Below are 17,293 nucleotides of genomic sequence, written 5' to 3'. Positions count from 1 at the left end.
AAACCATACACTCGGCAGAATCAGGGCATCATGTTTGTGCAGGTCGCAGGGGGTAGGGCGCACGTTGTCGCAGGCTGATTGATTTAATGTCTGTTCGGGAAAGGCAACGCCAGCACTGTAGTTGAAGCCAGCGGCGATAACAGGTACTGTATTTACAAGCTTGTAACAAAGTTGGCAGTGATACCCAATTTTTCACATCTTATATTGTGCTCCCTAGTTCATTAATGATCAACGTTTAAAAAAACTTGTAGTACAGCTTCAAAACTACACAACTGCCAATGTACCTGTATTGCTGGAAATTAAGACACTATAGGGTATAGGTTGTATTCACTGAATTTGAGGCTATGTCTTGTCCCTTTATTGTAGGATATTATTTGAGTCTTACTTCCCATTTCTTTATACAGTATAGAGAATTGAGTTTCACCTCCATATTGATTTTCATACATATCTTGGAGTGAATACAGTGAGCCTACTTTAAGTTATACTTTGGGATTTGAATGTAAAATGTCAGTGTCTGCAGTCTTGTCAGCTACCCTGAGAGATTGGAGCGCCTGAACTTGCCTAGCTTATACTACAGACGGGCAAGGGGGGACCTAGTTGAGGTGTATAAGCATCTCAGGGGGCACTACTCAGTTGAGTGTCCTTACTTGGAGTTGGAGGACGCTCGCCCCACAAGGGGTCACAGCTCAAGATTGAAGAAGCCGCAAGTCCAGAAAACCGTGAGGGCAATCTTTTTCGGAGTGAGGGTTGTGAACTCTTGGAACAATCTACCAGAGAGTGTTGTGACGGCACCGAGTGTGAGCTCTTTCAAGACAAGACTTGACCAACATTGGAGCGGGTTCAGGTACATTCAGGAGCCGGTGCATGCCCAGTATTTGCCAACAGTGCGTGACAGACATGACCGATCGCCCGGGCGGCTGGCGAGCCGATCTTTTGGTGAAGAAGATAAATGAAAAGAGACGTGACCGATCGCCCAAGCGGCTAACAAGCCGATCAGTGGCGAAGAGGATAAAAGTAAAAAAAAAAGTAAAAAAAATAACATTGGACTCATTTTCATATGTAGTATTGCATATCAAATGTGCTAACTATCATAATTAGAATATTTTGAAAATTATGTATTGTTACAATACAGTCAATTGAGTCACCTCAAGGATATAACTTTTATTTACTGGAATTTTACTTTTATCCTCTTCGGCACTGATCGGCTCGTTAGCTGCTTGGGCGGTCGGTCACGTCCAGGGCCGGATTCAGGAGTGGGCAAAGTGGGCAGCTGCCCAGGGGCCTCCACATATTACAATATTTTATTTATTTGTTTATTCATTTGGATTATCTTTATTTTCATTCTTTAAAATCATGTTTATCTGTTCCATCACGTAAAACTATGTTCAGCAAGAAGAGTGATAGAAATTAGGCTAGCTACTCCTTGAAATTCATGAATACCTGGTTTTCTATGAACCGTATATTTTTAATGAATGCTATTGTTTGTGTTGCTAATAATATATTTAGAATTCCACAAACATATACAGGTTGACAACCCTTTATCCTAAAACCGAAAAGCACCGAAAACCGAAAGTTTTTTTTTTGGGGGGTGTAATTTTTAAACATGGAATTACGGGTAGCCCACCCGGGCATAGATCACTACCTAGACCTATGAATTGTTGTTGTGGTGGTGGTGGTTCACCCTCCCCCTCCCCCTTTTCCAGGCCCCGATGTGGGTCAGTGATCTATACCCGGGTGGGAAAAGAAAAAAAAATCTGAAAACCGAAAAATTCCAAAATCCGAAATGTCTTTGGCTTCAAGGATTTCGGATAAGGGATTGTCAACCTGTATTGATTAAAAATGAACTACATGGAATAACAAAATTGAGATTAAAAAAAAATATTTGTTTCATTATCACTTCCATTACAAATGCCATCAGGGCGCTGTGTTTGTTGGCAGTCGGTTGGAGGGGGTTGGGTTTGTAGTATCTGCACATCGGTTGTCATGTGTCTGTCGATTAAAGAGGAGACTTGCGTCGCCCATGATTCGTGAACTTCCCACGAGTAGACATAAACATGTCTTGCAGATGTAAAATGAGAGAGAGAATTGTCATGTGTGCTTGTTGAGCGAAATCGTCGCCGCTCAGTGATGAATGATCTTGGCAGTTGTCATTTCCTAGAACATGTCTTGCAAATGCACAGTGAGGGTGCGAGTGAGAGAGAGTCGATTGATGCTTGTGCTTGAGTGTGGGTGGGTGTGCTCTTAGAATATACGTTCACATATATAATTGTGTTTTAAGATACTACAGGTTGATTGGCTGCAAGTAAGTTGAGTTATTTTTATGTATTTTGAGTACATTAACTATGTCAATTTTTTACATGTGCAGTAGTAGCTATATCAGGGCTGGTCGACTTGAAACCACATGAATGACTCCAGTCATGTCTCACTTTTGTGTGCGTGTGTGTGGGGGGAATTTGTACACTATCAATAAATATACAGTTAATTTAAAATTTCTCAATGTTCTAATTTCCTCAATATAACTGCATATGGCTTCAAAATTCTCCAAAGAAGTGTTCAAATTTCAAAATTTTCCTGGGGGGCTTACAGCTCCCCCCAGAACTCCCAGATGTTTAGGCTCGCTTCACTCGCCACCCCACCCTCTTGGGTAGTTATAATGAGGGGGGCCTCCACAAAGAGGCTGCCCATGGGCCTCCACAGGTCTAAATCTGGCACTGGTCGTCTCTGTTATTCACTGTAGATGGCTAGATACTGAAACAGAGCTTCAGTTATGGGTTTTGGCCTAAGAATCAGATTCAGTAGTTAATCAAGTTCAAAGCCTGCCAGTGTAAAAAGTTGAAGTGTTCAGCAGATTTTCATTTTTCTTTGAATCTCTTTAAATGTTCTTTTGTTTTTCAAGATGTGAACATTATACAGTATACCACTCTTCCTCACAAGAATTCTTTAATTTTCAGAGGGTCATTTGTGCGTGACAAGGAAACCTTTTGGGTGGATGTCACCTCAGAAAAGGTCACAGTCTCCAAGCGAGGAGTTCCTGGTGAATCCACCACCGCAGCCACCACCACCACCACCGCCACCACCACCACTACTACCACTCTTCCCCCTGCCAGTTCCGTACCTTCTGTAAGCTCAGATTCGGACACAGTTGGTGCAGAGAATGCGGGTGACGTTGTCATCAGTGTGGTTGATGCACCTAGTGCAGATGTAGTTGAGAATGACATAAGTCTGGTTGGTCCTGAGGATAATAGTGCTCCCTCATCCACTTTTGCTTCCTTCCCAACTTCACTTTCCACTTCCCCAGTATCTCTCACTACAACTATTAATCCTGGTAGTTCCATTAGTGAGAGTAGTGCAGATAGCGGTAGAACTAGCCCAGTGGGTCCTAGTGAGGGCGAAGGTGTTACAGAGGAAGAAGAGACAGGAGCAGTTGAAGATCCTCCGGAAAAGGTTGGTACTACAGAGAGGACCACCAAGAGAACACGACAGAAGTTTGGTTTGCTGGGGCGCTTCAGGACTACAGCAGCGCCTGCCACTACCACCACCACCACCACCACCACTGAACCCTCTACCACTCATGCACCTAGAGAACCTAGTCAAGACCTGCCACCAGTTAGTACTCTATAGCAGGATAAGTGCTTCCTTCAGTTATTTCCACGACTCCGTTATAATGTATTGTATTATAAATACACTTTTAAATATAAAAATCGCATAGTAGAAGTTAACATTCAATATTAGTGTATTATTATTTGTAATAATGTACAGTACTGTAGATATAAAACAAACGACATACGAAACTTTTGATGGTGACACAGTGTAATATTTTAAAGTAGATGGATTGATTCCAGAATTGTATTGTAGATTAATGACTTGTGCAACTAACTTGTATGTATTTGATTAACATATATGGTATGCACTGTAATACAGTAGTTTTAAGCTTTTGATACTAAAGCTCATACTGTGTAAGTAAATAATACTCCAACTCTTCATTAGTAGAGCTTAAATTAGCTGCGCTATAAACTGTTTGAGATATATAGAACATAGTAATATCTAAAAACCATGCAATAATTTATTTCCTCCCATTACTGTGGTGGTGGTGTTCTTGACTCCATGGTAAACAGCATGTGTGACCTCTGGTGGCAGGTTTCAACACAGGTATTGTACTTGTAATGAAAAGCCTTTAACTAATAACATTGCTTTACATTAATAATTTCTGGTTTAGATAATTTGAATGTGTTCTTAGGAAAAAGTAGATGGGTAGCATAGTTAAGGAGTAAAAATCTCTGTCCCTGGTGAAGTGCATGATGTGGTGAGTGTGTTGTGGGAATCTGAATGTGCATGGGAGTGGTTGTGGTTTATATGACTTGGTTGTAACAAAAGTGAAGGCAATAATAACTTTTTGCATGTTTTAAATGACAAATACTTTGTTGATGTATTGGAAATAAAGCAGTTTAAAGTAATATTATATCACATTGCTCATTTTTATGAGTCATTTTATTTTGTAAATGCTATTTTATTCTCCATAAATATTGCTATTTAATCCTATTCAGCAGCTAAGGTGATGGCGTTCTCAAATGTTAAAAAGATTATACCTGTATAACTATTTTCAACTTGGTCTTCCACAGCCCCTCCTGTACTAAACAATCAACTTTGCTTTGCAGATTTAATTTTCTTTTGACTTGAATTCATTTAGTGGTATCGTATAGAGTTGATTTTTTTTATTTAATGTACAGTATAGCAGTACAGTTATCATTTTATTTATTGAAAAATTAGAAGGTTGAAAAAAAATCAGAGCTAGTAATCAAGTACGGTAATTAAAAAGTATATTGGATGCACCACTACACTTTTTTAAAAGATATTAAAAAATGAGGCTAAGATTGTGCGTGTATTAATTTTAGGAGGAACAGAACATGGAACGTGACCTGACAAACATCTATGACGACTGTGAGAAAGCAAAAGGATGCTTTGGCTTCCCTGCAGGCTGTGAGGGAAAGAACAAGTAAGTACAGTACAGCACAATTATTGCTTCAGGTAAAAAACAGATAAGTGGCTGTAAGAGATGGGGTACATGGTGAGAACAGTGAGAGATGAGGTAAAGATGAGACACAGGGAGAGATGAAGTACAAGGTGGTAACATTGAGATGTGAGGTAAATTGAGACACGGTGAGAGATGATGTACAAGGTAGGAACAGTGAAAGAAGAGACTGATAGATGGGGTACAAGGTAGGAGCAATGAAAGATGTGGTACCAATGAGACAATGAGAGATAAGGTTCAAGGTGTGAACAGTGAAAGTTGAGACATAGGTGAGACACAAGGTGAGATGATGTATTGGTGAGACTTGAGAGTTGAGGTCCAGGTGAAGGTCAGCCAAAAGTAAAGTTGTCGTATTGTATCAGTGAGGAATAGGACTTGGGCTCTTGAAGAGGAAGGGTGGAAAAATTTTACAATAGTGGTGTTGATCAAAGCAGGTTCATACCAGTTACATTTTTTTTCATAGTTACATTTGTTTGTTAGATGTCTTTTCCATCATTAGAGGGTAGTGTAAATTTTTAACTTTAAATTCTTTAGTAAAATTGACAGCAAAATTTCTTTATTATAGAATAATTTTCATAAGGTGATTTGCCTAGTTTTACCAGTAATAGTGTTAAAATATTTAGTTGCCACTCAATGTCTACTTATTTTTCTCAGCTGCGACATGATGATGACCTACTCTAAAGCTTCTTCTGGATACAAGTTTGAAATCATGGGAACCATTAACTCTGGTTATGTTGCTGCTGCTCTCTCTGATGATGAAAAGATGGTGAGGATTTTTTACTAATTTTTGTCCTTGTACTAGTTACAGTATCTGTTGCAAAATTTTAACACAAAGATTTCAAACGTGAAAAGATTCATAGGAAAGTTGTACTGTATTATGATTTCCTTTGTTGGAATATTTTAAAGATTACTATCCACATATCAACTGAGCAAACGTCAGTTTTGATACCTTGAAAATTTTACAATTGGAATACTGTATGCAATACATTATAATGTATGTATCATATGTGCCACAGGGCAGCATGCTGACCTTTAATTTTCACATAAATATTGATTTCACAATTTTAAAGTACTGTACCTGTATAGGTACAGTACATGGTAAAAGAGTTCTCTATAACTCCAGTCTTTGATGTTCGCGTCCCCATTGCTTCTTTATATTCCTGCCAACAGTGGTGAATGTTTTGGCAGTAGCTGTCAAGTAAAGAATATAAAAGTGGTTTAATGATACTTCTAGAGGCAGAATAACCAAATTTGGTACATGGGCTATCATGAAAGATCAAGGTCACCATTCTAAATTTAGAAAGATGAAGTCTGCAAAATAACTCAAATTACATTTACTGCGGTGTTAAATTATTTGGTAGGTAGGTGGTACACACGATCAAAAAAGTATCTGTGCACATTGGATCTGATGAATTCCTGAATGATCAATACAACTTTGCCACAACGTAACCAGCAATATGAACCACAGTACAGTACACATTGTTTCCAAGATCAATCTATTTTCTTCTGAATATACATATGGAAGAAACAGGAAATGTTACTAGCAAGTTATGCAGTATATGGTAGTTTGCAATATTCATCATCTGTGGTGTCAGGTTGTTTCACATGAAATGTGCGTAGATGCTGTACTTCTTTGATAGTATGTACCCAGAGGAAAGATTCAATTAAATTTGGAGTTAATGATGATGACTAAGGACACCCGTACTTACTAAAGGCCTTAATTATGCATCAACTTTCAGTTGTAGCCCACTTTGTAGACTGAAGCTTATAAAATCAGTGGTTTTTCTTTTTTTTATGAAAGGTTCACAAATTTTGAATAAATAGTTTAAGGGAATTTGAGATTGTATACTGTAGTACAGTGATCCCTTGGTTAACGAACGCCTCGGTTAACGAAATTTCGGTTAACGAACTGCCTTCTATAAGAATCTTCAATTCGGTTAACGAACAAAAATTCGGTTAACGAATTTCTTACGAACCGACCTCAACATGTTTTCGCTTGCACTGGCCGGGCAACCAGCTTTAGTATCAGTCCGCCAATACATTAATCGGTTCTAGGGCTTAAATTCCTTACTATTTTATTAAATATCAAGAAGTTTATACTATTCAATACAGTGACCCCTCCGTTAACGAACTCAATCCGTTCCAGAAGGTCGTTTGTTAACCGAAAAGTTCGTTAACCGAAACCATTGTTTCAATGGGTTTTTGGGTAATTGGTTCCAGCTCACCGAAAATTTCCTAAATTCAGCAAAAATGGTAGAAAAGTTCACTTACTTTGAGGTGTGTATGTAGAAGGCTCCTGGATGATGATGATGATGGGATTTAGAATGGGGATGGAAGAAGGAAGAAGAGAAGGCATTGGGGTGGAAGAGAAGTCACCCCATGGTGCCATTTCACCCATAAAATTTTAGCTCTCTGGTGTAATTCAAGATTATTTTCTTTAAATCAACACTGCACTGCATTATATATTGTCAATAACTTTTGCTGTGTTAAGAAGAGCTGGATGCCGCGCATTAAACTAGTCACTTTACCTTCAATTATGTTCAATAATTGTTAAAATGACTAAAAAATTAACATTAAACTTTTAAAATTATTGAATAGTATAAACTTCTTGATATTTACTAAAATAGTAAGGAATTTAAGCCCTAGAACCGATTAATGTATTGGCGGACTGATACTAAAGCTGGTTGCCCGGTCAGTGCAAGCGAAAACATGTTGAGGTCGGTTCGTAAGAACTTCGTTAACCGAATTTTTTTTCGTTAACCGAATTGAAGATCCTTATGGAAGGCAGTTCGTTAATCGAAATTACGTTAACCGAGGTGTTCGTTAAACGAGGGGTCACTGTAATTTTAAAAGTTTAATACAGTATTCAATTTTTTAGTCATTTTAACAATTATTGAACATAATTGAAGGTAAAGTGACTAGTTTAATGCGCGGCATCCAGCCTCTTAACACAGCAAACAGGCGTTAGTCTCTCTCTGTTTTCACTGGAGGTAACATCTTGCTTGAGACTCTCTTCAACTAAACGCTTTTTTTCTGTGTTTCCAAGCAAATTATTGGTCATTTTGAAATTTATTTTACATATTGACAATATATAGTGCAGTGCAGTGTTGATTTAAAGAAAATAATCTTGAAATACACCAAGAGAACTAAAATTTTATGGGTAAAATGGTGCCATGGGGTGATTTCCCTTCCACCCCAATGCCTTCTCTTTTCCCTTCTCCTCCTCCTCCACCTCCCACTTCAAATGCACATCATCATCATCATCCAGGAGCCTTCTACATACACACATCAAAGTAAGTGAACTTTTCTACCATTTTTGTTGAATTTAGGCAATTTTCGGTGAGCTGGAACCAATTACCCAAAAACCCATTGAAACAATGGTTTCGGTTAACGAACTTTTCGGTTAACGAACAACCTGCTGGAACGGATTGAGTTCGTTAACCGAGGGACCACTGTATTAATTTGGGTGAAATTTAACCATTTTTTAAATCTTTGGAATTTACAGTTTCTTTGTAATGCCAGTTTTGAAAAATCAACTCTCATATCTTCTGTAAATGTATGAATTTTGGGACAAGTAATTTACAAAGTTATGATTTATCTGTATGTATTACATGATTGGGCATGTTAGACACTTTTCCAAATGTTATTGTTTATGAGAAATAATTGTCTTTTCTTGTTTTACTTTGAAGTACAGTATACAGGTACTAAGATTACCTAGTTGTAAAATAACTTTCCAGTTTTAATTCATGACTACAGTATTTCTGAATTTGGATACAATCATGAATGTTTCAGAGAGCAAAAAGATGTGCACATTATAAAAGCAAATATCTTTATGTATTTTTTTTTGGGGGGATTATCATGTTTCAAGCACTATTGATTATTCAGTTGAGAAATCTACTTCAACCACTTTTCAAAGAAAGTTTCGGGAATTTTAAATACACAAAAGTTTTACAGTACAGATACTGTACTAGGAACTCATATTTTATGAAATTGCATATGAGTACAGTATAGGCTAAATATGGGTTAGGTTATTTCACGTAAATTTTATTGTCTGTAAACCCTTTGAACAATCTGCCAGAGAGTGTTGTGATGGCACCGAGTGTGAGCTCATTCAAGCCAGACTTGACAATGCTGGCACAGGTACAGATATATTCTGTAGTCAGTAGTACATGCCCAGTACTGTACTGTACTTGCCAACAGTGCATAACAGCGATGTGATCGACTGCCCAAGTGGCTAACAGTCAATGGCAAAGAGGATAAAGGTAAAAGAAAAAGATCTTGCATCAGTATTCACATAAGAGGCAATGAATAACATGCCAATACCAAAGAGAATGTATACCTCAGGGATGAAAAATGGTTTCAGAGAAATAGCAATTATAGATATCATCAAAAGGATAGTGATAAGCTTGAATGAATTGAAAGTCCCTGGAGTGAATGGAGTACAGACCAAGGTAATAAAGGAGGTGACAAATGAGATTTGCGCAGTTCTAAGACTCTTATTCAAGAAATCCTTCGATCAAGGGACTGGAAATAAGCCAACATCACCCTTGTATACAGGAATGGTAGGAACCGAAAACTACAGGCTGATCAACCTAACATCACGTATATGCAAGCTCTGCGAAATTTTTTAGGGATGCCATCATCCAACACCTGACCGAACACTGTCGTATCAACGCACCACAACAAGGTTTTGTGGAAAGAAAATCCTATCTTAACAAACTTACTCACATTCCTTTAAACGATAACAGAGTATCGGGACCATGGCTCACCAGTGGATGTGTTGTACATGGATTTCTCTAAGGCATTTGATAAAGTCCCACATGCCCGACTAGACTATTATGATCCAGGCACTTGACATCACAGGCAAAATTTTGACGTGGATTAACAATTGGCTCGAAGGCAGGCAACAAAGAGTGGTAATAAATGAGTACATTCTGAATGGAAAAAAGTTCTCATTGGAGTACCACAAGGCCCTATCCTTGGACCCACCTTGTTTGTGATCTATATAAATAACTTCCCATAGATGAAAATATATCAAGCCACAATGTCAAGTTTGTGGACAACACAAAAATATTTGGGAAGGTAGCAAGTCAAGATGATGTCACAACAATGCAAAAGGACCTGACTGAGCTGTTCAAATGGTCTCAAAACTGACAAATGCTCTTTAACATTATGAAATGCAAAGTCCTACATGCAGGATACAACAACACTAAGCTCAAACATTCTCATAATAAAAAAATTTCTGGATTCTGTCGATTAGGAGAAAGATCTTGGTATTGTGATAGATCATTAACTGAAGACAGTAAGGAAAGTAAATAGAGATTTGGGAATTATAAAGCATTCCTTTGAATACCAAGATAGGAAAATGCTCCTTCAACTGTACAAACTTTAAGTACTTCCCAGTCTGGATTACTGTATACAGGCAGGAAACCCCTACCTGCAGAAAGATCTAGCATCCATAGAAAAAGTGCAACACAGAGCGATTAAGATTAATTCAGAACTATATGGTCTCATTTTTCCAAATAGACTTAGGACTAACAGCCCTTCAGACAAGGCACAATAGGGCAGATATCATTGAAACACTTAAAATCCTGAAGGGATGGAGAACATGAGCCTGGGACATTTCTTCATGATGTCACAAACCATCAATGTGAGAGGACCTAACTACATGCACAAGCTTGCCAAGTTATCATGCAGAACGAATATAAGGAAATACTTTTTCATACAGGGGGTGGTAGACCTATGGAACAATCTACCAGCCCAAGCTGTAGAACAGTATCAAGGACAGTACTGCACTTCAAAGTAACCCTTGACAATATTATCAAGAACAATGGAGGGATCATAAACAGGCCACTGGCCTTCTTCCCTCAGCATGGCCATCTCTAGTAGGTGGCTATTGGGTAAATATATATTTCCTTAAAAACCTAGTATTAGATCAATGGTCTCATTACAGGATACAGTATTGTACAGGTAGTTGTGTGTTCCTGTTCATAATTATATCCAGTTTAGATATTTACAGCTATCTTGTCTTTCTTTTGTTGGTGATAATTTTTAAATCCTAACCAAGAATTGTCTGACACTTTTCTAATCAAGGAGAATACTCTTTTATACTAAACTACAGTTGATCCACACAGTTCAGTCCCACAACATCTTCCCATATTAACTCTTCACAACCCTGCTTGTTATCAGTCTCCCATTGCCTTCAGTAGGTTCTTGCAATTCATTCTATACTGTACAGTATTTTAATGATTTAAATGTTTTATTTTCTTGGAATTCATTCTCCTTGCTTCCTTTCTCTTTTAAATTTATATTATCTCAAAGATGCTTAGCTTTTTGACATTTTATAATATTTCTATATATCTCATCCTATTAAAATTGTATGTACTGTATAGATCATATCTTCAGTCTTAAATAGATGCAGTACTGTACTGTAGTTTTATTTTTCATATAACCAAACCAAAATTATATTTTCAGGGATCGGACAGTGTTATGGCATGCAGAGTTCTGAATGGTGAAGTGGATGTCCTCATGGCTTATAATAATGGAAAGAGCAATGAGTTACTTGCTAAAGTAAGTTGAGTAATGATACTATGAATAAGTACATAAGCAGTTACCTATAGGTTTGTTGATGCATTATCCGAGTTGTCCAGACCTTGATGGGTTAGAAAATGGGATTACAGCATAAATTCATTTCTGATTTCCCATATTGATACTGTAGCCCCATGTGGTGGCAGACATGATCTCAAATTTCACACTTGTTTTCTGTTATGTCTCCTTATTTTTTCTTCTTGCCTGTTTTGATTCACCTATATTTCATTACCCATTCACGTAAAAGTACAGTGGCACCCTTAAATGTACTAGCTAACCTGTTGGAATATAGGTCACTTGTCAATCATATTAACAGGCTGTGCAGATTATGTGAAGCATAAACTTATATCAGGCATGTGATTTTGAAATTTCTATGCCCCCCCCCCCTTTTATCTTTTTTTTTTCCAGAAACTTTTTGGAGGTAATGTGTTTTCCAGATTTTTTTTATGGGGAAAGTTAAATAAACACTTTAAAACATTTAAATTTATTGTATGTATCAGCTCACAGATCACTTGTCTGTCTAAATGGTGTCATTGGCAATATCCTTTGTCGTGTGGTGTCATAATTACTGTCTCCTCACCTCTATAGTCTGGTGTTAGCAGCAGTGACACTTGTCTTAAGGTCATAACTTCTGTCAATTCACATTTACAACCTCTTACCTTGGTGGTTCCTTTGAAATGTTGACAAGTTGGCCAACTGACTAGAGGCAGTTCAGTGGCTTAATGTAAAGGTAAATTACCTACACCTGACATTGGTCACCAATCCTGGTACAGTACTACACTAATGACCTCCCTGATTAAGCATGTATGGGAAGTGGAATCAGGCAGCACCTGAAAAATTCTTGGGATATTTACTTCTTAAAATATTAGCTTGTCTGCCGGGCAAGTACCAGGCACATGGACATGAAAATCATTTGCCTGGCTACAAGATTGAGCTGCTGGGCACTGCTAATCTGCACAGCTTTCATATTACCCTTCAAAGCGTTCACTGTCATGTCTACTTCATTCCATCACAGATAAAAAATTATATTGTTCTTCCATCCATACATTATACAGTAATGTATGATTTTTATCATTTATATATTTAAATGTATATTGTCAGAATGCTATTTTTATATGATAGTCATTGTTTACAAACAGTTGTCAAGATATTTTTATCAGCATGTACAGATAGCCCCTGATTTACGAAGGAGTTACATTCCTGAAAAACCTATCGCAAATTGAAATATCGTTGATTGGGATCATTATAACATGGGGTTCAATGGGAAACGTTCCCAGCCAGCCCAACACCCACATGTATCGCTGAAAAAACTAATTCCTACAATACTACTTCGCCTACAACACAATTAAACAACACTTGCCACATCATTAAGAACAGGCCTGGTTGTCATTCCATGTCCCCTTCAAAGCTAAGGGGATTCTTGAAGGTGGAGTGGAAACATCACACTGACTCCCACACAGCCTCTGTGGAATCTCTTGCCACTTGACAGTATCAAGCTTCACCTGCAGAGACTGTTTTCCTTGGTGCCGTGACCCTCCCAGATATTTTCGAAGTTACACTGCCCACTTCAGTCACAAAAACAGAGCAAATGATGTTAACTTAAAAACAATGATAGCAACCAATACTGCTCACATTTTCACAACAACAAGGTGAAGTACTTTACAGTAACAAAAAAACATAGCAAATATCACATCACATCACAGTCCCCAAAACAGAGTACGGGTACAATGTGATCGTTAGTGATGTCCGCACTGTAAGGTTAAAAAAAAAAAACACACACACACACCAATGATAAGTAACAACACCAATAATCATTGACCTACACTGTAGGTCCTACATGGTCATGGCCATGTGTGATCGCCATGGAACAAAGCTTGAAACTGTAGTGCACTGGGTGACCGCATGGTGGCGTGTGGGTAGGCCGCAGCTGACGAGTGAAATGAAAGATGCCTTCCATATTCTTCGTTGGCAGGATGATGACCATCATTCATGCGATTTGTTTACATCATAAATAGGGGGATGGTTTTAATGCATCACCACCATTAAAGCAGTATACCGTAAATAGGGAGATCATAAATTGGGAGATACTTGTACAAAAAAAAAAAAAAAATCAGATTATCCACCTTTTTCCCCTACAGTACACCTGTACTGTACAGTATGCAATAGGGTTGTCTATGTATAAGGTGAACATATACAGAAGTTTTATAATATAAATTTGATAATGTGTATAACAAGTTAATATAAATCCTGCTTTAGTTTAGTTATAGTACCAGAAACAGTGATGCATAATATAATTACGTTAAATATTTTCAGAGCAAATATGGCTTAAGTGATATTAAGACGCTACAAGTAGATGGCAAGGTGTACTGCACATTCATCCGCCAGGCCCTAACAGAGATTACAGCCGTTACTTTTGACCTAGATACTGATACCTTCCATTTGATGCTTGCCACAGGTCCTGCAGGGGAAAGTTAGTATATTATTATATTTTTACTGCCTTGAGTAATAAATGACCTGAATTGTTGAGTGATCCCAGATCTTTTAGAAAATACTTTGTATAAAAATATATTCCGCATTTGCAGGTTATTGATTTATATCCAGCAGTTAACATTCTGTTTTCACGACAGGATAGCTCATGAAATACTCTTAAATTCAATAACTGACTAATTTTTAAGAATAACCCATGGTATTAACTTTTGAAGTAGGAAATTGTAAAAGAAAGGAGTGCATTTTTGGAATGATTATTACTTTAGGTATATAGTTGTGATCTTCACTTTTGAGAATGAAGATGAGAAATACAAAGATGGGTAAACTATCTCACAAGGAAATAACTAACTGAAATCTTTTCAGGTGGACTGCGATACCATGATAATCGCATTGCATCATTTGGGAGTTCTTCCCTGGATAAATTTGATTCTCTTGGGGTTTCTAGTGAAATCTTCAAGACACTCCATGCTTGCTTCATGATTGGTGCCTGGATCTGTGCTGCCTCTTGTGGCATTATTTTTGCACGTTATTACAAGACTACCTGGCTGAGGCATCGTTGCTGTAATATTGACCAGTGGTTCCATGTAAGCATTTCATGCAATTGCAATCTTTTTTAAATTAATTTTTAGTTTGTCACCTGATTTATAATGACAGAAATGTAAGCACTAAGTATTGATAGAAAAAATATGTTTTCATTATTCTACATAATGAACTGTTTTGGTAATGCAGTACTAATAAAATTGGAGGAGGGGTTGTTTGCTTTGAATTTTTTATGTCAATTTGGCAAATGCTGGTAGTATTTATTGCTTTATAAAATTTCAGTAAAGATTATTAAGCAAATGATGCAACTTCTCTGTTTGCAGTTCCATCGCCTCTTTATGGGACTGACATGGGGCTTGACAGTGACTGGCTTTGTTCTCATTGTCTACTACTTGAAAGGCTGGACTGACCTTGAGCCTAGTCAAAATCCTCATGCTGTTCTTGGAATCATTTCTACTGGTAAGGATGATACTGTATTTATGTACAGTCTCGTTCAAGATTCTTCGAACACTGTTGGAGACAGCTGGCTACACGAGGCTGTTTGTTTACTATAGTACGTAGTATAATATAATATGAAACAAGAAAGCCCAACCATTAAATTAAGCAACGGGGAACTAAGTAACCAATCACCGATCACTTTTACATTTATTCATAATTTTTACTATGTACTATAGTAAACAAACGGCCTTGAGTTGCCAGCTGTCTCCAGCAGTGTTTGAAGAATCTTGAACGAGACTGTACAAGAAAAATAGAACATATTGGTTTGTGTTATACGAGAGTATAATAGTACTGTATATTAGTGATATGTTTTAAGTGCAGTTTAGCATTAATTTATTTAACTATAATACGGTTTAGTGATATAAAATTTTTAACATCCTTTTTCATTTAGCGTTAGGTCAAAATTCAGTGTAAGCAATAGCTTGACTCACTATGATGCAAGAGCAGATCGGGGGGGTCCTGGATTCCAGAACACCCCCCCTTTTTTTTATCAGAAAATTCCAATACTTTTCTCTAAAGCAGTATGTACAGTATTATATTCGAGCAATTTTTTTTATTTATTTATTTTTTTTTTCATAAAAAGTAATTACAGTAATTACTATTGACCTCGGAATATCCCCAAATATCAAGTGCTCATGGCCTTAAAATGTCGTGATATTGGTCAGATTTAAAAAAAAAATTCTGGGGGGGGGCTGGCTGGCTGGCTGGCTGGCTTACAGCGCTCTTCCAAAATCCCCACCTGGGTGGGCTCATTTTGCTCGCTATATTCCCCCTAAACTTCTCTCTCTCTCTCCCCCCAAACCTTCCTGGATCCGCCCGTGATGTGGGATAACTTGGGGATGAGGTGGACCCTGTGTGACGGCATGTTGCCTTTGCTACCCGTAATGAAACTATAAAAGTTGTGGAAAAAACATAACAATACAGTAATCTTATGTGGCTTGGAAATAAAGTTGATATAATATAAAATTATAAATAAGAAAAATGCTGAGCATGGGTGTGTATGTATGGGAAGTGAATGTATGTATCGAGGCAGTGAGCTGTATCTGCGACCAACTGCACTCTCCGTTCTCCCATGTGATGTGACGGCATACAGCAAAGCAGCCACACACGTCTCCAAGGATAGAAATTAGAAATTCACGTACACCCGGCTGCCCGAGGCGACCAAAATATCAGAAGGGCGAGTAGATCTTAGAAATTTACCGGTTTTTAATTGCCCGGCAGGCGATTAGCATGTCAAACTCGCAGTGTCTAGGAGTTCTCCAGTGGTTTTGAACAAAAATTTTACATACACACTCATGTATTTCTAAGCCACATTTGAGTAATGTAATAATAATTCCACAACATTTATGGTTTCAGTTTATGCAACAATTACAAAATGCCATCTCCACTGATATTATTCCTTGCTATCCCTCATTTAGCGTTAATTTTGCTTTACGTTAGGTTTTTAGTGGTTCATGGTGAATCTACACCGTAAATTTGTATTATCACCCATGTATTAATATATTTGAAAGCAGACAGGACAGGAACTAAGGCAAATCAAAATAATATATTTGATTTCAAAGCTCCAAATGTATACAGTATTATATAGCCACTAGCCTGTTAACTATTGTACCAGGTGTAGGGGTACATAATCAAATACAAAATCGGGACTTTTATCCGGATTATACTTCAGTAGTGTAAGTTATATATGTAACGGAGTGGTACATATTCAGCACCAGTAATTTCAGCTTTTGTTAAAGCGTTCTACAGTGAAGTTTGGATACCATATGAAACCGTAGTCAGTTATTTACACTGTAAGATACACTCATACATGTAAAAACAAAAGATTTGGCATTCAATATACAGTGAGAAAGCTAAAGAACAAGCAAGGTAGAAATTGAAACTAAGTAGAGACATATTTAGTTGAAAAAAGTGAGAAATGGGCACCTTTACTCTTTGATATTCAGCATATTTTCTTTCCCTAAAGACAAAAAATATCATTTGATCTGGAAGCATTGTACCCTTGATATAGTTTTCTTCCCTGCCCCTTGGCAATTAACAGTAGGCCTGTCTTGTGTGCATTGCAAACTTGCATAGGAAACTACAGTGTACATCTTACTTGATAATGTTTTTAAGTTCATCCAAGAAGTACCTGCCACTGTGATGTGCGCA

At 37.5% G+C, this 17,293-nt stretch overlaps 1 protein-coding gene across 2 annotated transcripts in view; it reads left to right on the top strand.

Moving 5' to 3' along the window:
• Positions 1–15,214, top strand: part of LOC121874688 (putative ferric-chelate reductase 1 homolog) — an 82,784-nt gene extending 67,570 nt beyond the window's left edge. The window contains exons 4-10 of one of the 2 annotated variants that reach the window (XM_042378933.1): positions 2,952–3,120; positions 4,893–4,993; positions 5,684–5,795; positions 11,504–11,599; positions 13,931–14,087; positions 14,468–14,688; positions 14,968–15,214. In XM_042378933.1, coding sequence (XP_042234867.1) covers positions 2,952–3,120; positions 4,893–4,993; positions 5,684–5,795; positions 11,504–11,599; positions 13,931–14,087; positions 14,468–14,688; positions 14,968–15,198 — 1,087 coding nt within the window. In that variant the 3' untranslated portion in view covers positions 15,199–15,214. Of the gene's footprint in view, positions 1–2,951; positions 3,607–4,892; positions 4,994–5,683; positions 5,796–11,503; positions 11,600–13,930; positions 14,088–14,467; positions 14,689–14,967 lie in introns of both variants that reach the window. The other variant, XM_042378932.1, reaches the window with a different exon arrangement.
• Positions 15,215–17,293: the final 2,079 nt, after the last annotated feature.

This window comes from Homarus americanus, unplaced genomic scaffold, assembly GCF_018991925.1.
Source record: "Homarus americanus isolate GMGI-L3 unplaced genomic scaffold, GMGI_Hamer_2.0 scaffold34360, whole genome shotgun sequence".
NCBI classification, from domain to species: domain Eukaryota; kingdom Metazoa; phylum Arthropoda; class Malacostraca; order Decapoda; family Nephropidae; genus Homarus; species Homarus americanus.
This window is presented reverse-complemented; position numbering and strand designations above follow the sequence as displayed.